Here is a 27,310-nt window from a genome sequence, read left to right as displayed (position 1 = left end):
CATCACAGCAATTTGTAAATGCTGCATTCAGAGAGGCAATCAGACAAACTGAATAGAATAATAACAATAAGAATAATAAAAATAAAATCTGGAGGGTCAATTATGGTCCATCTTCCAGTGCTTTATTACAGTACCTTTACAAGAACGTAAGTCGTCATGACGACTAGTCCATCCGCTGGTATTTTAACAGTACCCTCTCAAACAAAAATGTGAACCGTCGTGGTAGAAGAAGAAAGAAAATACAAAATAAGAACAGTTCTTGTAGTGGATGTGCGTACACCTTTAAATTTGTCGTTCAGAAACAGTTTGAGTTAACCGGGTATTACTCCCTGCAGCAGTGGTCACGTTGATCCGACGTTCAAAGAAGGCTTCGGCTTCGGGTGCTGACTCGAAGGTAAAGGACTCCCCATCGTGAGTAAATTGCAAGCGGGCAGGATAGAGGAATCTGAAACGAATCCCTTTTTGATAGAGCATCGTTTTGATGTTCTGGAAGGTAGCGCGCTTCTTGGAGAGTGCCGCACTTAGGTCATGATAGAATCTGAGAGTTTTCCGTCGATACTGCAGTTCGTGTTGCCTGGCCCAGCGCATAGCTCGTTCCTTCTCCTGGTATCGATGAAAACAAACGATAATTGGTCTTGGAGGTTGACCATCCCTGGGTTTAGTCGCCAATGCACGATGTGCTCTTTCCAGCTCTGGCGGTTTCTCAAACACCTGAACCCCCATGACGTCTTTCAGCAGATCCAAAGTGAACTTGACCATGTCCGTTCCAATTTCGCTGTCTTCGGGAACGTTTATGATGCGGAGGTTTGCCCTACGTGAACGATTTTCGAGCTCGTCCAGACGGTCTAACAGTGCTTCTTTGGTAGCTTTTAACGCAGCAATGTCTGTCTCCGCTTTACTGAGAGCTTCGAAGCTCTCGCAACTCTCGCAACTCTCGCAGCTCTCGAAACTCGCAGCTCCAACTCTCCACGGTTGCGAGACGTTTACCAAACACATCCACAGTCTTTTGAAACGATTCTATGGAAAGCTGTATTGGTGCAAGGGAAGTCTTGATTAGCGCACTCATATCTTCTTTAAGATGTTCGCGTTGTTTTTCCAGCTCCGTAGTCAGCATCCTGAAAGAGAATTCCTCGTTAGCCTCTGAAGCAGCCGTCGCCGTTTTAGCAGCTTGCTACTTATCGAGGTTCTCTTTGGATCTTGATCGGTTGTTTTCGTTTTATAGTGAGGCATTTTCGACGCCAAACCTGTATTGCCGTCCACTACTGCTTGCCTGATCTGTTATGAATAACAATTACTATTGTTTAAGTTTAAGTTGTCGGGAGACTGACACGCACACGTCCTCTCTCTACATTGCTCAAACCGGCTTTGTCATTTATGTTCTGATTTTGGTTATTTATTTATAAATGGTTTACCAGGTAAGTATGTATAGTATGTTGATACCATATTGGTTATTGGTAGATACTCATTTTGTACTTTTAGTTGAATGTATTTTTTTTATTAACATTCTTAACACTGTTACATGTAATCTTACAGCAAATTTTAAAATAGATATCCTTTTTTTTAATTATTAAAATGTAAAACATAAGCAATTTGTGTCAGAGCCAACAATGTTCATAGTATAGAATGACAGAATAGTAGATATACAGTGGGGATCGAAAGTTTGGGCACCCCAGGTAAAAATTTGTATTAACAATTTATACAATTTATGTGGCACAGGGAACATTTCACGAGTAGAAGGAAAAATGGATTCAATAAAATTTCAGCAAATTTTTGGACGGTAACTTGATGCCATCTGTGAAAAAGCTGAAGTTAAAGAGAGGATGGCTTCTACAAATGGATAATGATCCTAAACACACCTCAAAATCCACGGTGGATTACATGAAGAGGCGTAAACTGAAGGTTTTGCCATGGCCTTCACAATCTCCTGACCTCAACATAATTGTAAATCTATGGATAGACCTTAAAAGAGCAGTGCGTGACAGATAGCCCAGAAACCTCAAAGAACTGGAAGACTTTTGTAAGGAAGAATGGGCAAAGATACCTCAAACAAGAATTGAAAGACTCTTGGCTGGCTACAAAAAGTGTTTACAAGCTGTGATACTTGCCAAAGGGGACAGTACAAGATTAATTTGAAAGTGTAAATGGAAATAAAATCTTTTTTTTTTTTTTTTACATAATGTCTAATCTGTAATTTGATGCCTTTTGGAGATTTTTTTCCATCTTTCCTTGGCTTCTTTATGCACATTAATACAAATTTTTACCTGGGGTGCCCAAACTTTCGATCCCAACTGTATGTAAATGCAGAAACAAGAAGGAAGTTTTCTTTTTTAAAAGGATCATTGGATGCTGATTTTACCACAATTTGATATAATTCTTGGGGCTTTAATGAAAAGTCTATAACATTATAACGTTACAATTTCTCAATGGTAGTGTAAAACAATGCACCATTTTTACCTTTTCAGGGCTCGACATTAACGCTTGTCCGCTTGTCCGGGACAAGTGGATTTTGTGAATGGGCAAGTGAAGGAGAATTTTACTTGTCCGACTGGACAAGTAACCTCAACTCAAGGTTTATTTATAAAGCACTTTCAAAACCATAAAAATGGACCAAAGTGCTGCACAAAAATAATTAAAAAACTATAAAACAACAAACAAACCAGCGCAATCATTACAAAAATATAAATCGTACAGCAAGCTCACTCACATTACCAGACCCATTCAGACACCAAAAGCCTGATGAAAAAAGTAAGTTTTTAAGTTCTTTTTAAAAGTGTCCATAGATGATGAAGCCTTTATAGATAGCGGCAAGGCATTCCAAAGTTTGGGAGCAGCGACTGAAAAAGCACGGTCACCACTCTGCCTTAAGTGAGACCGTGGTACAGATAGGAGTTGATTCTGAGAAGAGCGCAGACAGCGTTGAGATTGATAAGGAGGCAACAAGTCCTATATATATCCAGGAGCCTGATTATGCAATGCTTTATATACCAACATCAACACCTTGAATTGAATTCTGTAATTTACAGGCAACCAATGGAGAGAAATCAAGACAGGTGTAATATGATCCCATTTTCGAGTATTAGTTAAGAACCTGGCAGCAGCATTCTGCACATACTGAAGACGGGTAACCAACGAGTCACTCAGACCTAAATATAGAGCATTGCAATAGTTCAGTCTTGTAGAAATGAAGGCATGTATAACAGTTTCCAAATCCTTTGTTGAAAGGATAGGTTTCAATTTCGACAACTTCCTCAACTGAAAGAAGGAGGCTTTCACAACACTGTTTACCTGACGATCAAAACACATATTAGAATCAAAAATCACTCCTCAGTTTTTAACAAAGCCATGCGTGTTGACTGACAATAAACCACAGCTCTCAGCCAGATCATTATCAGAGAATCGGTTCCCAAATACAATAAACTCTGTCTTATCCTCATTTAATTGCAAAAAAAATTTTCGACAACCATCCTTTCACCTCAGTCAAACAGTTTGAAAAGTTAGCAACAGGTGTACAGTCATCAAGTTCAATGGGAAGGTACAATTGTAGATCATCCGCATACAAATGATAATTTACATTATGTTTCCTAAGAATCTCCCTCAAAGGCAACATATATAATGAGAACAAAGTTGGACCGAGAATTGATCCTTGTGGAACACCCCAAAATACAGTCACTGGCTCAGAAACACAATTTCCAATGTTTACAGCACATGTCCTGTCCTGCAAGTAAGAAGAAAACCACTGAAGGGCAACACCATCTATTCCTATATAATCTCTAAGGCGGTCCAATAGGATAACATGGTCTATTGTGTCAAAGGCTGCACTCAAATCTAACAGCATTAATGCAACCCCTTTCCCCGAATCAATACTCAGCAATATATCATTAGTAACTTTTATTAATGCTGTTTCACTACTGTGTTTAACTCTGAATCCAGACTGAAAAGTATCCATTATACAATTTTCAGTTAAAAAGTCAATGAGCTGATTATGGACAACTTTCTCTAAGACCTTACTCATAAAAGGTAATTTAGAAATGGGTCTGAAATTTTTTAAATCTTGTGAGTCCAGGTTTGTTTTCTTTAAAACTGGTTCAATAACAGCATGCTTAAACTCTGATGGTACAATGCCATAAAATAGGCTACTATTAATAATCGATAAAATAAACAGACCAATGATATCGACAACCTCTTTACACAATCGTGAAGGAAGAATATCATAAAATGAGGTAGTTGGCCTTAGATGCATAATAGTATTCTTCAGCTGTGCAATGGAAATCAATTCAAATTTGTTCAGACAGTGCAAAGGATTCACTGAAGTAACTACAGCATCCCCTACTAATAATATGCTAGAACGTATATTATCAACCTTATTAATAAAATAATTTAAAAAGCTCTCACACAAATCTTTGGATGGATTTGGAAAGATATTAATCGAAGGACTCAACACCTTATCAATGGTAGTAAACAATACCCTTGGATTATTTACATTGTGAAATATAATTTGCGAAAAATAAGATGATCGGGCTACTTTAACAGCATTTTGATATTGTGATAAAGAGTCTCTAAAATTATCATAAGATACTTGTAGCTTATCCCTCAGCCACTTACGCTCAGCACGCCGACAAAGTCTCCTAAGGTTGCGAGTAACATCATTTAACCATGGGTGCTTTTTAATCTTTCTACTTCTCATTTTAAAAGGTGCAACATTGTCCAATATCTCCATACAAACATGATTAAATGAATTCAGCAGTTCATTTGGTCCTATAGCAGGTAATCCTCTAGTCATTACTAGAGTAAAATAACTCAGTAGTACTAAAAACAGATGAGAACAAACTAGGTGTAGAGGCAGTGATAACACGGGACCGAAGAGGAGACTGATAGTGCAATACATTTGTCACAGAAGTCAAATCAAACCTTATGGGCATATGATCTGAAATGGCAGACTTTTCAACACAAATGTTATCAATCGAAACCCCAAAGGAAAACACCAAATCAAGAGTATGTCCATGATTATGTGTGGGTCCAGAGACACGTTGGGATAAATTAAAAGAGTCATCCAAATTAAAAAATTCTTTGGTCATAGGTTTACAAGGACAACAAACATGTATATTAAAATCACCCATGATCAGAATCCTGTCTGCAGATGGTACCACCACAGATAAAAACTCAAAAAAACTCATCAAGAAAGTGCTTATTATAGCCAGGAGGCCTATACACCAAGGCAATAAGTACAGGAGAGGGCATATCAACCATCATTAATTGAACTTTAAAACTCTTAATACTATTAACCGGCAGCAGCTTGCACTTAATCATATTGTTAAAAATAACAGCCAAACCTCCACCCCGTCCAGTCATCCTCGAAGTACTTAAATTACATCCTGCTGGTAAAAGTTCGGCAAGAGGGCTCGTATCAGCCTCATTTAACCAGGTTTCAGTAATAAAAAGACAGTCTAATCCATGCGTACCATAATAGTCATTCAGAATAAAAGTTTTATTAACAACTGAACGAGCGTTTATCAACGCCATATGCACTATAGTTGACTCAGCGGACTGATTAAAATAATCCACACTTAGCTTCGTTGACCCCGCTCGTCTCACGGGGCGAAGATTTGAGGAACCACTCCTCCATGCTTTTTCCCTCTCCACGTAAATCCATGCAATGATGTCGTTGAGATTGGAAAAGCAGGTACCAAAGACGACGGCCATGATTCCACCGCTGATCTAGTTCCATTTTGTAGAATCCTCAGCTTCCTAAGCTTCACTAACACTCCAGCCCGTTTTCCTCTTCTCTTACGGCGTCTCTTCTTCCAGCATCCACAGCCAGAACCGTAGCACATTTTCAACGGCGTCAGAATTGAGCGTGGTGGTTCAGTAAACCATTTCATATTCAAATCAAAGCCACACAAGTCCACAGCCGTGGATCGGAGGCTTAACAGTGTAGAACGGTCATAAATCAGACGCGAGCACTCCAGACGATTTATAAAACATAAAATTAAAACAAACAAAGAAACAAATATACGAAGCGACGGCAAGCCGACACACCTCCTGGCGCCATCTTCAATCGTAACCTGATTAAAACCTCAATAACAAACAATAACTAGAGCAGCACCGAAACTTTGGTGAGAATGATTCTGATTGTATTACTTACAGTGTAAACGGTGACTGAAAACGGACAATATCAAGTATCAAGCTCGTGCAGCCTATCTGACTCACGGAAAATCAAAACTAATAGGCGCAACAGCACACACAAAGAAACAAACATACTGCGGTAGAAAAAAAGATAAATATTGTAGAACATATTATATAGGTAAGCACCATTACGATTGCAAACGTGACATTGATTTTATACAACAGTAGTTCAATAAACTAGTAGTTAATATTAAGTGACTTACATTTTAGACGCATCACTGACTGTTTTTGTTAACGAAATAGTTATAAGCAAAGACACAGCAGAACAGTCGCGAATCTGAGAAACACACAGCGCTGTTTCAATACTGAATGATTTAGCATTTAATTTAATGAATCGGGTTTGTCAGTGAACGAACTGAACTGGTTGAATCCGTCTATGGTTGAATCCGTGACTCACTCATTAAGACAGTGACTTACTGCCACCTATTGGTGGTTCGGTTTCATATTTAAAATTATTGCATTTTTTTCAACATTTTAGATTTAAAAAAGGTACAACATTAATCTTATAACATCATTTATGTATTTGCAATTTTACTGTGTAAATGCATTTTTGGAACCTCTTATCTTTATTAAACAGTCTAAGTAAATACATTTAAATAGCATTTTTGATGCAGACTGGGTTTTTCCTGTGCAGTGGAAAGATGGAGTTTGTTGATACTGATTTAATCTGAATGGTAACCATACAGAGTCTAGTTATTCTAATTGAATGTATTGATAAAATTTCAGAATTGAATGTAAATTATGACACATTTACTAAGGTTAGGAAAATAAAGTTAAAAAGTGTCCTAGAAATCAATTTAAGGCAAATATCACAAATATTCTGATTAAAGTAAGAGCTTATAGAGCAGTGATGAGACTATTGCTTCAGAATAGATTAATTTACGGCAAAAAAGGCTCTTTTTTGCCTCGGACAAGTACATTTTTTTATTCGGACAAGTAAATGTCTGATTTACTTGTCCGAAGGACAAGCACATGTCAAACCTTAATGTCAAGCCCTGCTTTTTAAAAACAGCTTTGTTCACAGCGACCCCGTTGCGTGACCCTTTAAATGCTAACCCTTGCTCACCCTTCCCCTCTCCTCTCTTCCAAGGGGTGAAGAGCAGTTCTCTGAGACTGTTAACTTTAGCCACATTTGTTGCAAAATTCGCAAACTAGCAGAGTATAAAAAATGTATACTCACTTCTTCTGTAGTTGAAGCCAGATCACTGCTATGTTCATTATTGCATCCAACAACAAAACACCACAATCGCTTAGGAGACATTCTTGTCTACCCCTGCTCCGGCGTCGAAACAATGGCAAACAATGGCTGTGTACATCTGTGCAGAACTATGTCAGCCCATTTTATAATTGCCCAAAAATCAAATATGGCTCCCTAATGCACGTTAACATAGAGATCCGGGGGAACACATACATCTCCTGGAAAACCTACGGTACCCGTTGTTTTGACTACATTATTGAGGAGAAAAAATTGTCCTAAGTGACTTAAACAGGCTCTCTGTCAGAGACCATAACAAAAGTAATAACACATGCAAGTATAAATTTGTTCCTCACTTGCTAAAATTGAAGTTATCTCAGGGCTCTTGATGAAATACCTCAAACTGGAAGCTAAAGAACTCCTATCAAATTAGAAAACTTTAGTGAACATCTTTCAACATGTTGTTTCCTGATGGAAACAGGAAGTTGAACATTATATTTTTTTTAATGTAGAAAATACTAATTCTGATTTAGACATTCCTGATATATTTCTGAATTTTCTATTCTTTTTGACCTTTTTAGCTTGTAAGTGATTTGATGTTATTGACAGCTCAGCTCATTCAATTACAGTAGTTGTAATGTGATTTAGAATACATAGTATCTTAATTAAACTCTTTATATAATTTTTGGTCTTGTTTACCAAAACATTTCTAGTAGGGAGTTTACCTGGGTAAAGTGATGGCACCATTTTTAAAGAACGTTCTATGTTAAGGGCATAAGTTGTGAACCTGAGAAAAGAGGACAAGATATGAATGCACATGCATTTGCATCTTAGAATAAATGTCGCAATTGTTGTCATTTTGATTGGTTAAGAATTGGTTGCTGAATGAAGTAGAAGTGCTTGTGAGCACAGAAGAGGCTCGTCGACACCTACAGGACCTGCTGGAGGACAGGAAGATGCTAGCAGAGGAGATTGCTCAGCTTCGCCAGCAGATGGAGGCAGGAGAGAGACCTGTAGCCAAAGTCCGGGTAAGATTGGCACACACGTTTAATATGAAGTACTAGCACACTGCTTACTGCATTTGATTGATTGTGACACAATGCAATGTTATATGACAATATTGTCTCTTGGAAATGCACATTTGCCAGGAAAGCCCTGAGTTTGAGTTGAGATGTACATCATTAATGAAGGTTTCACTTAGTGTTAGTAGTAGTATAGTGTAGTAATATTATTAGTATAAGTCACTGATGCAACTTTTAGTGGATGTACAAAAAATTGAGAATATTAAAACAAAATGAACAAAAGTCTTATGGGTTTGAAACTGCATAACGGTGAGTAAATGAGTTAATACGGTCTATTCTCTTTGACAGCCTTTTCTTCCTTTTAATTATACTGACCGTTTTGTTGACCCAGATTGAACTCCTTGATTTACTAATCAGTGGCAGTTGAATGCATTTGATTTGTATTGTTGGTGTTTTCCTCCTCAGCGTCGTACACTGACGATTTCAGAGTTGGAAGGCCAGGGTGAGCTGGAGGCCTCTATCAGCAAGCAAGTGGAAAGTCTAGAGACGGAGATGGGGCTCAGGTCAGACATACTATGACTAAACCACAGTGAATAAATCATACCGCTAATCTGCATAATCTCTACATTAAGTGTTGACTATAAATGCAAATGGGGGCTTTCAAACCCCAAAAATGACTAACAAAAAACCATAAAACTTCAATTAATACTTTTTTTCTGTTCCTCGCAAGGTTATTATAGTTTTGCTTTTTAAATAAGTTTTATTTTAATGTAGTTTTCAAATTTGTAATAAAATTGTTTAGTTTTTATTAGTTTTATTAACAACTTTGTTAGTTTTAGTTTCGTTTTTATTTTATGAACACATTTCTATTTAGTTTTAGTTTTTTAGAGATCAAATAGAGATCACAATTTCCTTGCAATTCTAAACTAAGCAAAATAATGTGAGACAAAATATAAATTTCAGTTTATTTAAGTGTTTAATTCATTTGAATGAATTATTAATATTTAATACTTACTAAATTTTAAACCAATTTTTATTAAATTTATGAACAAGTGGTTTAAATGTATAAATGACTTGCTCATAAAAACATTACTGGATGAATCAGCATTTTTGAATGAATCTCTCTATTCAATGACACATACTTTTTTTTTTTTTTAACAATTACTTGTTTCCACCTAATGGTAAAACGATGCAATTGACACATGTTATTTGAAGCGCCAATTATTTTCAAAAGATGATGTGCTCTATTTTGATCTCTACCATAGACATCAATGTTTATACCCAAACTATGACCTTTAATCATCAGAATATTGCTGTGATAATATGAATGACTGGGTATTTGAAAAGACCGTTTGTGAAGCTATTTGTTACCTAAACATGATGACTGCTCTCTCTGTGTCAGTGGCAGTGCAAATACAGATTTGAGTGTTTCGGTAAGACTTTTTCAAAGGTTTATTAGACATGGGGAATCGTTGTCATTTAGAAATGAGATTGCGTGGGTGTTTGAATCTCGATCTTTTAAAGATTAATCAGCTCTAGTATATTGGTTTGATTGGTTACATAAAGTAATACATTTTGCCTAAAACTGATGCAGTATCCTAGATTTGATGCGGGTGCTGTTCAGGTCACAGTCTTTACTTTCCACCATAGTTTTTTAATAAGTTGTTAGTTTCGTTTTATTTTTTCATTTATTTTGATGTTTTTATTTTATTTCAGTTTACGAAAATATTTTCTGATCAATTGTTTTTATCTTCGTCTTAGTTTTAATTTTCATTTACGAAAATAACCTTGGTTCTTCGTATAAACTAGTGAATGGCTTCAAATGACTTGAAATTTGTACAATTTGCGTGGAACAGAGGTTCTCAATTGCTGTACTGCATCACACTGGTGTACTATTTAGGGTTGTGCAGTATTATAGTTGTAAACTAGAACACTCAAAATGAGCAATATATTCACAGTTCCAAGTGTTCAAACTTTGAAACTTTCCAGCAGGTATGTTGAGGCGAGTTGGAGCTAAACACTGCAGGGCACCCCCAATTTGTATTATTATTGTTGCAGTGTGTTTGCACTTTCCATCTTTAATTGAACGAAGTGAAGAATTACCATGAAGACTCTTGATGGTCAACATTTTTTTTCCCACAGATGTAAAGACTAAATAACCTTTTTGAATGACAGAAACTATATAAAAAAAAAAGTATACTTTTTCAACAAATAAAAACAAGACAATGTTCAAAAGGGAGGTTTGTAGGTAGGTTAGACGTGCACATTTATATTGTAAAATACTGATCGACCTGGGGGTGTAATTTGGCATACAGTTTTCTGCATGTCTCCTAGAACAAAAATGTCAACATCTAAAGAATAGGGCTGTGATGATGGCAGATTTTTATTAGATGTTTTTTTGTGTGGGCGGAGCCTGTCTGGTGACAGAAAATGACAGTTTTCATGTAGAGGTCTATGGAAGCCATGGAATAAAAGAATAAAGGTCCATTCTAGTTTATATTTCAAAATTCTGACACTCAATTCGGAGATTATCTCACAATTCTGATAATAAAAATCAACCTGTAATTTTCCCCCCTCTCTCTCCCCCCTATATCCACACTTTAGTTTTTTTTTCCTCAGAATTGACAACCTCTCTATTGTTGAGTTAAATTGAGTTCCAAAATACGAAACATATAAACACATTTGCAAGTTTACATTTACAGCAAATGTAAAATGTATAGGTTAAACATTTATTTCATTCTGTAACTGTGGCTAATATAATATGCACCCATTGAACTGCATATGTGAATATTATGTAGACCTATTGTTTAAATCAAATATAAAAAATCAGACGCTTCGCGTTGGGTGGTTCTTTGCCTCCGCATTGTGCATTCAAAATCCTTTAATGCACGGCAAACCGTTGATTATCCCTTATTTATTATTCCATTTTACCTGTTTCCTTCTACTTGTTACCAGTGTTTTTCTGCCACCACATTGTGCGCACAGCTGAAAGTCTACTTCAAATTGGTCCGTAGACTCTTTCACCGGACACACGCAACTTCGGGCCAGGTGTGATTAAAATAAATAACTACTACTACTGCATATCAAATGGTCATCGGTGCTAATAGAATTGTGGGCAGCACGCTGACATGCAGCACCGTTGCATTCCGGGCGTGCCGTGTTCGAATCCCGACTCGAGGACCTTTTCCTTTCCTCAGACCGCTTCAGTTTTAACAGGAGTTTGTAGGCTTTGTTCATTTATATCAACTGTACAAAAAAACTAACACATTTCTCTGAACTCTTCCAGGAGTGCTCAGATAGCTGACCTGCAACAGAAAGTCCTGGATGCAGATAATGAGGGGCGGATAAAGCAGCGCTGGGATTCCATCACAACCATCGTAGAGGCCAAGAGCGCCCTGAAGATTCTCATGTCTGAGGTAAAGGCAAAACATTGTAATAATTTTAAGGATTATTATTATTAGTAGTAGTATTATTTTCTTAAAAGTAAAGCCAGTCTAAATGTTTTTCAAGCTGAAAAAGAGTATAACTTGGTTACTGTTGTGAACTTTTCTCAGAGACCAGGAGATGTTTGGATATCTTTTAAGCAGAAGTTTCTCTTTATTGAGATCCTAGCTGTTCGTTGCTGCAGTTCTTCAAAAGTCGTCTAACTAATGTGTATATACATTACAGTTTATATACCTTTCCAGGGGGAGGATTACATAGAGGTGGAGTCAATCTAAACAAAGCATGCAAATGCAGTACAGGAATCAGCCCATTACCAGAGTTCCCCCAGCCCTGATCTCATTATCATAACAGTGTCATTCAACCGCATAGGTGCTAATTCAGTCAGTCTGACAGTATTGCCCATACCTTCACATTATCATTGAGACAAAGGTATCATTCAAAGGCATATGTACTAATCCAATCAGTCTGACAGTATTGCCCATACTTTAACATTATCATAGAGACAAAGGAATAGCTGTAACAAAAAGGTTAATGTCTCAGACACCTGGGCTGCCTGATTTGATCTTCTTCTAATGTCATCATCTGTACCTCTAAATTCAATGTACTTAGCATCACAGATAAATCTAAAGTTATGTAAGAATCTAGGGTCAGCATATCATAAACAGATTCTTAAATTTGTAATCACACAGTTACTTAAGTGGTTCCTTTGAAAGAGCAGTTCTTTTTACTGGCTGTTTACATTTACAAATATTTACTATAGTCTGTACCAAAATACCATTGTAATTACTGTAACATCAATAAACTTAAATAGATTATAACGTGATTGCTCTTCAAGTAGTCTACAGAGTTTACCACAATAGTTAAGTCTGCTGCTGTTTGAGAGTTTCATCCCTTTTTGAGTGACCGAAAAAGTCTTTGCATTTCCTAGTACCTAGACTTTCAAAACCAATGTGTTGCTGTCACCTGTCTAATCAAACTGTCAGTGTAGATTAAAGGTGGGCTGTGTTAAAAAAAAAATACCATCATTATACAGTTCAGTTGTATCACATTTAAATGGTGTCTTCCACATGGGCCCTTGGTGCTTGGACCCTGATGAATGCAGCTTATTTATTACAGAGGGTTAACAGGAATACTTTTGTAAACTAGTCTTATTCCTAGTTTATTATTATTATTATTAGCATCAGTAACAATAAAACCAATGTAGTACTATGTACTCTTTTGCCTGAGGCCACTCTGCTCTGAATGCTCTCGGCACAAAAACAGAACATGGTTAAGACCCAAACAATATTTTTACTCCTAGTAATGACAGACATTCTATATTAATCGACACACTTCCAGACAATAGCAGGCCCACAGATGAATACAAGAACTATAATGTGAGTTAGCCGGAGACCTACAGCTGCACTGTGTGTATACACAACACAAAACTACATATTTTGCATGCTCGACAGAAAATTAGGGGCATTATGCAAATGTGTGAAAACTTGTGATGTGTGAACTTCACAGAAATGGGATTCAGTGTTCAGAGTTGATCTTTTTTTATGATGCCCTTTCAGCTTTACAACTTTGCAGACTGTTTGCATTCACATACAGCTACATTGTACACTGCATGAAAGGTAATTAAAAAAAAATCCATAATAAGGGCACTTTAAAAATGTTGGAGTGACCAAGTGTACCCAAAAGCCTATTACTCCTCAACAAATGCTCATACCTCAAAATAAAGCAAGTTTGACATATGATTCTAAACAGACACATTAAATTAGATGGCATTAGAGGTCCACTCAAGTTTGCATGCCTTAGATATTGGGTCTTAACAAACTTTCCTTTAGGCATCTTTATTTTTAATGCCCTATGAGATTTGGTTCCAAATATATTGGAATTTCAATATGGCTCCAGGAGTAAATCGTTAAAATTTACACATTTTCAGTGATAAACAAATGTAGTTTTGTTTATCTAGTCATTACTGTTTACAATGCAAATAATAACAGTAACCCAGGGATTAGGATTGAACAGTGTCACATGTCAGATTATGAATGACAACTGTGAAATATAAAATAAGATTACTCAGGATTCCATTTTCCTAGGGATCAGAGTTACTAAGTGTTGTTTTTTTTTTTTTTTAAGTGTGAGAGACATTAAATGTTTGAGATACTATCAGTGTTTCTGACAAATGTGTCCTGTAGCAGTGGATACTACTTTTTCTATGACAATGCTTCATACTTTATAACAATAAAAAAAGTGAGGCAAATCTTGGTTTATTGATGTGAATGCAATGTGTGGCGAAAGCAGCCACACTTCCCTGTGAGGCGTGGGATTTGTTTTAAACTTGTTACAATACTGTTAATGTTTAAACTTGTGGTAGTTTCAGAAACTGTTAAAATGAACAGTCCCTTTTTCCAAATATGCCTGAAACTGATTCAAATATAGAATCTTATGAATAGACTACAGAAAGCAAGGTAATGTGCCTCAATTTGACCATTTCAGTGCACTTTAAACAAGATATAATTCTAACAGCTAGAATCTAAAATCATATATACATATATATGTACATATTCCATATTGCTTTGGTCTGTTGTAAAGAAACTTTGTACCTGTAATCACAAACAAGGCATAAAGGCACATGCACAGTTCTGGCACAGTGCCGCTTGCTTAATGGTCATTAGATTTGAAAACATGACCAGAAATCTTAAGACTGGTATGCAGTCAGACGACATTGTAGACTATGTTCTGCCATTTAGAATGTTTGTATTTACAATACTGTATTTTCCCATTTCATTGGTGTATCATTATAGTAATGTGTAAATTACAGTAGTTTGCAAAATAGTTTTTAGCTTATGTCTATAAATCTCAACTGTACAATAATTAATTCCCCAGAATTCCATGGTATGTTTTCAAAGGTCAGTGGGTTTGGATGTCTGTCATTTTGAGTGCCAAAAAAAAATTTATTTGATCAAGTCATGACCTATGGCTATCGAAGCCTGCAGTTTCTGTGAAAATAGTTTTGTGTCTCATTACAAATCCTGATATTGAAATGCTGTAACCATCCATCCATGAGAAATGTTGGCAATTATGTGAAAGTGAAAAAAAATTAAATGAAGTTCAAATGAAGAAAAAAAAATTCTAATTAAATGAGCCACTTGGAGATGCTGAAGACAGCGGTGCTGCAATTCATTCTGAGAATTAGCACAACAGATTACATACTTAGGTATGTAATAATAATTCCGCATAATTCCGATCCTTGGTCATGTTTAGCTTGGCTTCGTTCAAAAGTCGTAAAATACTCTAAACACCTGTAACCTTACATTAGTGTATTGCTACAGTGTGTTGCTTGGCAACCATTCTTATTGCTGTTTTTTATTTCAGAAAACCTTATGCTGTAGCCATCTTATAAAAGCAATAAGCCCCCTGAAGCTGTGGTTTAGTAGTTTTTTTTAAACGGCTTAGCTCACTGTAAACCATGGCTTCATGGGGCGTTTTACTGCTTTATTTAGATTGCAGTTTAATTTGCGATTTGATGAGCACAGTATGCCATATTGCCGTTTCAATTGTAGTTCGATTGACAGATAATTTTCTAAAGCAATTGTGCAAAGCACACAGTAATCTATTAGGTCAGGGGTTCCCAACCTTTTTTACTCCGGGGCCCCCCTCCTTCTCCGGCCAATTTTGCAAGGCCCCCCTATGCCTGACATGTCATCTTATACTGTACTTCCACAGTAAAGAAAAAAATAATTTATTTTTAAAACTTTTTTATTAACCAAAACATTTGTTTTGCCTTAATTATTCTTCTACTGCATGTTATAAAAAAAAACCCTCAAAATTCAAATAAAATTTTAATTAAAACTTCAAATATACCTTATAATCTTTAAAGAAAACCTCTGCTCAATTCTAACTTTTAAAATTATTTTACTTCAGACATTCTTTACAACTTAAGAGTACTTTTTCTTAAATAAGTGAACCTGCTCTACAACAGGGAGATACCAAAAGACCACTAAACCTATCCCTTTGAACTTGACTGACTGAATAGCTACTGTTTGTATCCATTAAAAAAATAATACACGAATTCAAACTACAGCAAATACATTCTAAATCTGTTGAAACACATCGATGTGAAGGTTCGACCAAGACGGTCGCGCCTGATGCTCATAAACACCGAGCCTTACTCCTCTTCTATGGGTGAGCATCTATTATAAAACACTCACATTAATTTGGACAACTAGGCAAATGTTTGTAATTTCACGCAAAAATACGATAGGGATCAGAGCCCCGAGAGCGCGCATAGTTTGTGAATCAGTAGCAGACTTATGCGTGTCTCATGCACGACTCTGATTTACACGAGACATTAGGCACGCGCAAGTTCGTTATTATGACACTAATCGTTTTTACCTTTTACCTTTACGACGGCTTCATGCGTGCTGCCGAGAGATGTAACATTAGTTTGCGTACAGCATTTGGAAGTTTTGAGCCGCCATTCAGTCTGTATTTAACAGTGCGATGAGGCTTGCTGCGCCGAGTCTGAAGCAATCAATCACAGAACACGAGAGAGGCTGTGCTTTTATTATTCTCATTTAGCGCATTAATAATGAAATTAAACAATTATAGGATAATATTTACATCAATTTTAAGATATCTCGCGGCCCCCCTGGAGGATCACTGAGGCCCCCTAGTGGGTCGCGACCCCCGGTTGGGAACCGCTGTATTAGGTTATAATAACTGTCAGGCTTTATTGGGACATTGATTAGATTAGATTAGATTCAACTTTATTGTCATTACACATGTACAAGTACAAGGCAACGAAATGCAGTTTAGGTCTAACCAGGAGTGCAATAAGCAGCAAGTGCAGGATATAGGTATAATTGATAAGTTATAAGTGCACTTATGGGAGATATGTACAGGGAGAAACTATGGAAATTATTTACAGATGAAAGTATTGTGGACATGATTTACAGGCGCTATTAACAAGTAGGATGTACAAGTAGAGGAGCATAGTATGCAGGTTGTTGTTAACTATAATCAGGAATTGCAGATTGATACGAACATAATATACAGGTAGCTGATTACTAAAGCAGGAATTAACAAATAATAATTTACAAATGTATAGATGCATATCAAAAATTTACAAAATGTATATGTGCAATGGAAATGTGCATTTACAAATGGATATGTACAGTGTAGTGCAACAGATTAAGTACACTGTAAAAAGTTTGCTGTAAATTTTACAGTAACTTACTGGCAGCTGGATGCCAGTAAGTTACTGTAAAAATGTTTACAGTATTATTACTGTAAGTGCATTTACAGTACTAAAAGGTATTTACTGTAATTTCATTTACAGTATTTTTACTGTAATTTCATTTACAGTGTTTTTACTGTATCTTCAATTACAGTATTTTTACTGTATTTTCATTTACAGTATCAGTACTATAGAGTTTATTTTCATTTATTTTAAACATTTTTTACCTGTAAAAACAATCCAATTAACCTACAGCACTGTAATTCAAGATTTTTACCACCCCAACCCCATAAAAATCACAATAACTCATAAGCATTAGTTCTGATAATATTCTTTTTAATTGTTGAACATTTTCTTTTTAAAAGTACAGAGACTTTGTATCATGGCAAACATACACATACTGAAAAGCAAAAATAAGTAAGTACACTACCAGTCATAAGTTTTTGAACACTAAGATTTAAAGAATTCTCTTCTGCTTACCAAGCCTGCATTAATTTGATCCAAATTTAATTTATTCCTTTGATCAAAGCTGAATTTTCAGCATCATTACTCGTCTTCAGTATCACATGATCCTTCAGAAATCATTCTAGTATGCTGATAAACATTTTATTTAATTTTTAGATTTTTCAGGATTCTTTGATGAATAGAAAGATATTATTTAGCAAGGATGATTTAAATTGATCAAAAGTGATAATAAAGACATTCATAATGTTACAAACTATTTCTATTTCAGATAAATGCTGTTTATCTGAACTTTCTATTCATCAAAGAAACCTGAAAAAAAATGTACTCCACTGTTTTTAGCATTATAATAATTTCAGCAACATCATAATAATAGTTTTTGAGCAGAAAATCAAATTATTAGAATGATTTCTGAAGGATCATGTGACTGCAGTAATGATGCTAAAAATTAAGCTTTGATCACAGCAATAAATTACATTTTAAAATATATTCAAAAAGAAAACAGTTATTTTAAATAATAAAAATGGTTCAAAAGTGTATTGTTTTTGCTGTACTTTGGATCAAATGAATGCAGGCTTAGTGAGCAGAAGAGACCTTCTTTAAAAACATTTAAAATCTTACTGTTCAAAAGCTTTGTCTGGTAGTGTAAATAAAATAAAATCATACAGTAAAAATGTGTTTGTGTTGTGTTAAATTTTAGTAGTTTTGAGTCAAAGTTGACAAGCTCTCTGATGAGAAACGGCAGAATGGGATTCAGGCTGATGCTTGATGTTTGCACCCTCTTTCCAGAAGTCCATCTGATCTGTGACTGTCAATGCATTTGCTGCCACAAAGGTTGACTGTCTGAACGAACCTGCAAGCACAAGAAAAACAGTGTTTAAAGAATTTGCCTCAACTGTCAAACTTGGTGCTGTATGCATTTTAAAAAAAATTATATACTACATACGAACGCAGTAGTAAGAAAAAAAACTGAAGAAACTTTTTCTTGAAATTTTTTATAAAGAATTTTATGAATGGGTCAGTAAGTCACTGATTCTAGGTGTTTAAAAAAGGTAAATTCATCCAGTAATGAAACACTGCTGTGTGCAGAGATGCACAACATGGCTTTGTTAAGAACCGTTTTTACTAAATGGAGCAAAAAGACAATATTTTCTTCTTGATTTAAATCACTTAATATTACATTCTTGTTTATTGAATTTTGTTGCCCTGACACTTAGTAAAGTCTGCCACAGACCATGCTAAATGCTAACCAATCTGTTCATATAAACATTCTAAACAGGTGTGTGTTTCCTAGAAAGTCTGTGCATATAATAGGGCTACTATGATTAAAAATCTATATTTGTTGCTTTACAGTAACAATAATCTAAATTGACAGACAGTAAGATTGCTATTATGAATTTAAAGGTTACAGTAAGTTAAAGATACCTGAAGCAGCTGCATTTTGCTGTTTAAATGCTGGTTTAATAGAAATAATTTTAATGCGCATGCAAACTCAATCTTGATGGTAATAAAAAACATTCCCAGGAGATAAATACCTTACAAATGTGTACTTTAAATACAATATAACTTGCTTAGGCTAAAAGCATCTGAAAAATGCATGAATGTAAATGCAATGTAAAACAAGATGTGTTTTGGGTTACCTGATTCTGCATGTCTGTAAAACGGACAGCTGGCTGTATGATGATTCTGCATCTGATGGTCAGCGTCCAGTTAGTGCTTGGAGAAATCTCCTGTAACAGACAGTGTCACAACACCCTTTTAGTGTTACTATAGTTTATGATCAGAAAAGACAACTACTGTACAGTAATAAAATTTACATTTTTAATAAAATAAGCATTTATCATATTTATTAGCAAAACTTGCTATATTAATATATTGCTAGCTCGTTACTCTCTTTAAAAAGTTAACCTGTTCTGCAAGTCAGTGGAGAACAGCAGTCTGTGGCTAATTTGGCTAATTTAGTAACGTTAACATTAGGGCTGCAACTAACGACTATTTTAATAGTCGACTAGTCACCGACTATTGAAACGATTAGTCGACTAATCGGATAATTATTCAATTTTTCTCAAATTTAGCATGAGATTGCTTTAATTATGTGGAAAATTATAGTAAGCACAAGAAAGAAGGGGGTACTTCAATAAAAAATTCATATTTTGCTGCTGATAGGCCAATTCATACTAAAAGTAAATAAAAATGCCCTGTCTAAAACCAATTAGGCACAGTGCTCGGTCAGTACAGACATAAATGCATAAATTAAGAAACTCTATAATTTTTTTAATGGACAGGCACATTTGTTTTATAAGAAAAAATAAATTAAAATCAAGTAAACATGTTCTTCCTGTAAACCATCAGCAGCAATAAAACAGTAAACAAAAATGTATATCCAAAACAAAACGTATTGGCTTCCATGTTATTTAAATCTTACCGAGGCCAGCCAAACTCCATTTCATTCAACTGTCCGACGTGCTTTCTCTTTAAATGTTCGTGCATCACAGAGGTGCTGCCGTGATGCGCAAGGACTGCTTTACAAACCATGCAGGTAATATTTTAATTCGCCGTAGCAGGCTAAAATGCTCCCAAACTTTACTCCTGTTTCATACATACTCAGTCTGCAGTGCGTCTACAGTCCGTGTGCGTTACGTATGCGGTGCAGAAGAAGCACAGACTCGTTTTGCTTTCACACAGAACGCGTTTGCAGTCCGTACATTGTGAACGTTCTAATCCGTTAACATGGGTGTGGAAAAAAAAACGCACTCTGCAGACGGAGTATGTGTGAAACGGGCGTGTTTTGGTACGCGCAGCTGCTGCGTTGGACGCCGCCATTTCTGTATGTTATCGCTCAGCGTAGAAGCTGCGTATGTGCGACTCTCGGCAGAAAGATGCCTCACTCGGTTGTCTGGCGACAACATCGACAATGAAATTCATTGTCGACTATTTCTATTATCGATTTTTGTCGACAACGTCGACGAATCGTTGCAGCCCTAGTTAACATTAACTTAGTTAAATTGATGAAAGGGGAAGCTCACCTGTTGTTTGCACCGCGACGACGGCAATCACCAGAAAAGACTCTAATACACCTCGATGCAGACGACATGACCACGAGACCACAAACTTGAAAATAAAACACAAAAGATGCAGTTAACCGCGGTGTTCAGTTTTACCTCAGTGTTTCATGTTAGCGCGCTGTTTATGTCACGTCTGTCACTGAAGGGACCGTCTATAAAGTTACATACGACATTCATACACACATTTCTTACTTAAACATCATTTGAAGAGAATTACCTTGCTAGCTATAAAGAGGCAGCGTTTAAAAGATATTATGCTGCTCTGTGACTAACGTTAAGTTTGTCAACTTCGGCTTACTGACATTATTAGCTTACCAGTTCATGTTATCGTCGATACTATGGCAGTCATTCACAGAAGATCCAAAATACACCTCCGCGCTCCGACGTTACAGACGACATCCAGACCAGAAACTTGAAAATAACAAACAAAAGAAGGGCTTGAAAATACAGTTTAAAATCTCCACAGAAACAGTGGTGTTGCTTAACGCACTTTACCTCAGTATTTCACCTCAGTTTGCTGTTAAGCTTGAGTAAGGGCTCGTCAGACGAACTAACTTGCATTAAAGGGCAGCCGAATATACAAACGTGTTTCTCAGTTTAAATAAAGTTTATTTCGACTAATAGGTCACCTTAATTTACTCACCAGTCCATGTTTTCACCGTTATGGCGGCGCCCCGGCCGTCAGTCAGAAAAAAAAGGCTACCGACATGAAAAACACGATGAATATTGTTAGTGAAACCAAATTAAAATTGTTCAGTTTTTCATAAAAGAGAAATAATATACTAACCTTTTTGTCGAGTTATTGATGCAACATTTCTCTTTTGTCCTTTTTACCGCCACTTCCTCTCAACAGGAGAAAAAAAAATCTCCCTTGCCATTGGTCAATTTTTCGCGGGCAAGTTCACTACTGTAAACGGATTTACAGTAGTGGAGAATTACAGTAGTGATCATATATTTTCCCATAATCCTTTGCAGTTTACAGTAAAATACTGTATATACATTTTACAGTATCTTACTGTAGATATTACAGTAAAATACTGTTCAAATTACAAAAATCGGTTACAGTGTAGTGCAATGGTAATGGGGAGACTGTAGTGGGGTGGGGGGGCAAAGGTGTCAGTGGGGGGCAGAGTTCAATAAGGAGACAGCTCTGGGAAAGAAGCTGTTCCTCAGTCTGCTGGTTCAAGTCTTTGGGCATCTGAAGCGCCTGCCGGAAGGCAGGAGAGAAAACAGTTTGTGGGCGGGGTGAGAGGAATCCTTAAGAATACTGCGTGCTCGACGCAAACAATGTTTCTTCTGAATGTCCTCAATGGATGGGAGTGGAGTCCCTATGATGCGTTGGGCAGTGTTCACCACCCGCTGCAGTGCCTTACGCTCCACAACAGCAGCTTCCGTACCAGACTGTGACTGTTCTTCTTAAGTGTTCTCAAGAAGAAGAGGCGCTGGTGAGCCTTCTTGACCAGGCTGGAGGTGTTGGTAGTCCAGGATAGGTCCTCTGAAATGTGGGTCCCCAGGAACTTAAAGGATGAAACAGACTCAACAGTCATCCCATTGATGGCGATGGGATCATGTGAGCCTCTTCTTCCTTTCCTGAAGTCCACAATGAGCTCCTTGGTTTTGGTGGTGTTAAGGAGCAGATTATTGTCTGTGCACCATGTGGCCAGGTGCTGAATCTCCTCCCTGTAGGCAGTCTCATCGTTGTTGCTGATGAGACCGATCACCGTAGTGTCGTCTGCAAACTTGATGATGGTGTTAGATCCATACACAGGCCTGCAGTGGTGGGTGAAGAGGGAGTAGAGAAAGGGGCTCAGCACACAGCCCTGTGGTACACCAGTGTTCAGTGTGACGGTTGTGGAACAGATGTGACCTGATCTAACATGCTGAGGTCTCTCAGTCAGAAAATCCATAACCCAGTTGCAAAGTGAGGTGTTAACGTCCAGGTCTCTAAGTTTTGTGATTAACTTAGATGGTCTGACAGTGTTGAATGCTGAGCTGATTCAACAAACAACATTCGTGCATAAGTGTTTGTATTGTCCAGGTGTGTGAGTACAGAGTGCAGCGCTATGGAGACTGCATCATCTGTGCTCCTATTGCCACAGTAGGCAAACTGGTGTGGGTCCAGTGTGGATTGGAGGGAGCCCTTGAGGTGTGAGAGGACCAGCCGCTCAAAGCACTTCATAATGATGGGTGTGAGTGCTACAGGGCGGTAGTCGTTCAGCCATGTTGGGTTGGAGTGTTTCGGCACTGGTGGATTTAAGACATGCTGGTACAACTGCTTGGGCAAGGGACATGTTAAAAATGTCTGTGAATACCCCAGCGAGTTGCTCTGCACATGCCCTCAGCCAGGGATACCGTCTGGTCCAGTAGCCTTGTGCACGTTGATCCGTCTCAGTGCGGTGTAGACGTCTGAAGAGGCAAGTGTGACGGGTGAGTGGTCGGTTGAGGGAGTGATTTTGGTGGCAGTGTCTATATTGTCTCTCTCAAAGCGAGCATAAAAGTCATTAAGCTCGTTCAGGAAGAAGACATCGGTGGCTGTGGGGGAGGAGTGGCTGGGTCTGTAGTCACTGATGGCCTGAATGCCCTGCCACATGCATCGAGGGTCAGAATTAGAAAAGTGCTCCTCTAGCTTAAGTTTGCAGCAGTGCTTGGCCTTTTTGATGCCCCTCTTCAGATTTGCCCTGGAAGTGCTGTAGGCCTGTGCATCACCTGATCTGAAGGCAGTGTTGCGTGCTTTCAGCAGGAGACGCACTTCCTTGTTCATCCATGGTTTCTGATTTGGGTATGTGGGGATCTGTTTCTGGGTTGTAACACTGTCTATGGTAGTATTAATGTAATCCAGAACAGAGGAAGTGTAGCTGTCAATGTCCGTGTGAGAGCCACAGGTGGCTTGAGAAGCAAACATACTCCAGTCTGTGTGTAGAAACCTGTCCTGGACTGTGAAGTCTACCCCAGCTGGCCACACTTTGATGGTCTTCACTGATGGCTTCACACGGTTGATGAGGGGTGAGTATTTGGGGGTGAGGAACAAAGAAAGGTGGTCTGATTGTCCCAAGTGGGGGAGGGATGTCACAGTATAAGCTTCAGCCATGTTTGTGTATACATGGTCTAAAGTTTTATTTCCTCTGGTGTGGCAGAAAACGTTTTGATGAAATTTGGGGAGTACTGTCTTTAAGTTTGAGTGATTAAAATCCCCCGCAACAATAAATGCAGCCTCCGGGTGAGCAGTTTGTTGTTTGCTAATGGCCGCATGAAGTTCATTCATAGCAAGCTTGGCATCAGCATCGGGAGGAATGTAAGCAGCTGTTATTATGGTGGAGGTGAATTCCCGCGGCAGATAAAACGGTCTACACTTAACCATGAGAAACTCTATGTTAGCTGAGCAGTGTCTCCCAATAGTAACAGAGTTCGTGCACCAAGCTTTGTTAACATAAATGCACAATCCTCCGCCTCTGGTCTTACTGGAGTCATCCGCCGTTCTGTCTGCCCGGAATGTGTGAAGCTCAGCTAGAGCAATAGCACTGTCCGATACATCGCTGTTTAGCCATGTTTCAGTGAAGATCATGACATTGCAGTTCAAAAATCTCTTGCTGTGTTTGATGCGGAGTCGAATCTCGTCCATTTTGTTCACCAGCGACCGTACATTAGCGAGGAAAATGCTGGGTAAAGAGAGCCAGTGTGGTGTTAGCTTTAGCTTAGCTCTAAGTCCTTCACGCTTCCCCCGTCTTTGTTTACGTTCGCGTCACCGCCTTCGAGCACTTCCGCCCGGCCGGGTAGAGTGCGCAGCCGTAGGTGTTCTGGTGATCTCAGGGACGAGTCGAAGATTACTGATAAAACTGTCGAGAATGTACAAACCAATATCCAAAAGCTCCTGTCTGGTGTACGATGTAAAGGCACGACTGTTCTGTACGAACAGACCCGAGATGAGCAAGTAAAATACTGCAAATTTGCAGAAACTGGAGAAACACTGAGCCTCGCGATGTGTACGCGCCGCCATCTTGGTCTTTAACTATTGGTGTATAACATTTGGTTTATGACATGGGGATGTCTATTGATTTAAAAGGTTTAACTAAAAATTATTTATTTATTAAAGGGGTCCTATTATGCTTTTTCACTTTTTGAATCTTATCCAGTGTGTGGTGTGTATGTTTGGACATAAAATCATCTACAAAGTTGCAAATCTCAAAGTCCACTCCAAAGGGAGATGTTTAGTTTAAAAAAAATCCCTTTTCAAGAACTACAACGAACGGCTCCTGTGGACTACAGCGTTTGTTTTCCGGATGCAATGATGTCACAACGTAAATCCCGCAAATAGAAATTCAAATCGTTGGCAGGTGGGGAAGGACGAGGTGTGAGATTCGCCTAACTTTAGCGATGTAGCATGGACAGCCGCTTCTGGGATGCTTTAGCGAGCCGCAGGGAGGCTCTTATAAATACGAGCATTGACAAAAGTATCCGCGAACTGCTCCGGCTGGCAAGTTGGAGCTGCACCGTTGACGTGTGCAATATAGAGGGTAAAAACACATGCGGACCCACGGCTGATGTAAACGAACCTTGACTAGAGTGACGATCATCGCTGGCCGCGTCGGTAGAAGTGCAGTGTGTGGTTAGAGATTTATTCATCATACAGTGTAAATGGCTTCACTAGCCTTATGCTGGAGCTGGTTTCATGCAGGTTAATAAATAAATAAAGACTTAAGAATAATCTCTCTAAATAACCTCTTAAAGGGGTCCTATTAAGTAGGGCTGGTCCGAATACCATTTTTTGAGCTTCGAAGCTTCAGTAGTAATCCACATCGAATATTTGAAGCTTCGGTGGGAGGGGCTGAACATATTCTTCTCTCTAATAAAGGCAGGAATCTCTGTATGTCTTTCTGTTTGCATTTTTATTATGTCGAGAACAGTTCATCCAAACGATTTTTGCTGTGGACCCAAGGGAGTGCAGTGTTGCATTTTGGTGCAGTATGGACACATAACATGTACAGAATTAATAAATTGTAATAGATCATTACGAGTTGGAAGCGGCACGCCTCACGCAGGCAGAGCTTATGTGCTTCATGAACGGACACTGCGCTAGTGATACAAAAACATACAGTTCTGTTAAGAGCAATACTTTTAATAGGGTAGCCTTACATTTTTTTTTTAACAAACAAATCACTCCCAAATCAGAAATTAGCAGCACAGTAATTACCGACACCGTAAAGGGTAGGCTATTTAAATAAAAGAAGAAAGAAAAAAATGGCGCGGTGTTTATATCTAAATAAATATATACATTATATATAATGTTTGTGTATATAAGCCTATACAATCAGGTCCATATATATTTGGACACTGACACATTTTTCATAATTTCGGCTCTGTATCATTTTTAAAATTATTCTAGTGGCATACAATCAAGATGAAATTGAAGTGCAGACTTTAAGCTTTAATTCAAGGGGTTGAACAAAAATATAACACAAAATGCTAAGGAATTACAACCATTTTTATACACAGACCCCCATTTTCAGGGGCTCATAAGTAATTGGACAAATAAATATAATCATAAATTTTCATTTTTAATATTTTGGTGAGCATTCTTTGCTGGCAATGACTGTCTTAAGTCTGGAACTCCTGGACATCACCATAGCCTGGGTTTCTTCCTTTGTGGTGCTTTGCAAGGCCTTTACTGCAGCTGACTTCAGGTGTTGTTGGTTTGTGGGTCTTTCTGCCTTTAGTTTTGTCTTCAGCAAGTGAAATGCATGTTCAATCAATTTGAAATCAGAAGATTGACTTGGCCATTGCAGAATATTCCACTTTTTTACCTTTAAAAACTCCTGGGTTGCTTTTGCTGTATGTTTTAGGTCATCGTCCATTTGTACTATGAAGAGCCGCCCAAACAATTTGCTCCAAACAAAAAATGCTCCATTTAACTGAATCTGGGCAGACAGTATATCCCTATACACTTCAGAATTCTTCCGGCTGCTTCTGTCTTCTGTCACATCATCACTAAACACCGGTAACCCAGTGCCACTGGAAGCCATGCATGCTCATGCCATTACACTGCTCCACCATGTTTCACAGATGATGTTGTAGGCTTTGGATCATGAGCTGTTCCAAGCCTTCTCCATACTTTTTTCTTCCCGTCATTCTGGTACACATTGATTTTAATTTCATCAGTCCAAAAAAAGCTTTTCCAGAAGTGGTCTGGCTTTTTTAAATGTTTTTTGACAAAGTCTTATCTGGTCTTGTTTGCACCTTGTGGTAAACCCTCTCTATTTTGCTCTGGTGAAGTCTTCTTTTGATTGTAGACTTGACAGTGACACGCCTACCTCCTGAAGAGTATTCTTCACTTGGTTGGATGTTGTAAAATGTTTTATTACCATGGAGAGGATCATCCACCATAGACTGTCGTCTTTTGTGAACATCCAGGCCTTTTTATAGCTTTAGCCAACTGCGTGAATTTAAACGCGGAGGCGCGGTTGTCATTGTGACAGTCACAGCCCTAGTATTGCTTCTACCATTCAAGTGGGCCCGACTGTACTTTATAGTGTCTCTCAAATATTGCTCAATCTCTCTTTTTTTTTTTTGCTGTCTCTGTGTTAGTGGCGCAGCAGTCTGATCTTCTTCATTCATATTTAAGCGTGAATGAGAACCGTTTCGCAGGGGATGCAAGGTGTATGGAAAAAAATATTAGAATCTCAAAATTTAAAATTGAATGCCAACCCACTGAACGAAT

The 27,310-nt window shown here is 37.8% G+C and overlaps 1 protein-coding gene and 1 pseudogene across 1 annotated transcript in view; one reads left to right on the top strand and one right to left on the bottom strand.

Annotated features, from left to right (window-relative positions):
* The window catches only part of LOC141292873 (multidrug and toxin extrusion protein 1-like), a 341,992-nt pseudogene that overhangs the window by 267,458 nt on the left and 47,224 nt on the right, over positions 1 to 27,310 (bottom strand).
* kif4 (kinesin family member 4) overlaps positions 1 to 27,310 on the top strand; it is a 107,540-nt gene that overhangs the window by 72,590 nt on the left and 7,640 nt on the right. The window contains exons 21-24 of the mRNA XM_073824895.1: positions 8,251 to 8,406; positions 8,866 to 8,963; positions 11,687 to 11,816; positions 24,290 to 24,526. Coding sequence (XP_073680996.1) covers positions 8,251 to 8,406; positions 8,866 to 8,963; positions 11,687 to 11,816; positions 24,290 to 24,526 — 621 coding nt within the window. The remainder of the gene's footprint in view (positions 1 to 8,250; positions 8,407 to 8,865; positions 8,964 to 11,686; positions 11,817 to 24,289; positions 24,527 to 27,310) is intronic.

This window comes from Garra rufa, chromosome 19 (assembly GCF_049309525.1).
Source record: "Garra rufa chromosome 19, GarRuf1.0, whole genome shotgun sequence".
NCBI classification, from domain to species: Eukaryota; Metazoa; Chordata; class Actinopteri; order Cypriniformes; family Cyprinidae; genus Garra; species Garra rufa.
The sequence above is the reverse complement of the archived record's forward strand: the minus strand, read 5'-3'. Positions and strand labels throughout refer to the sequence as shown.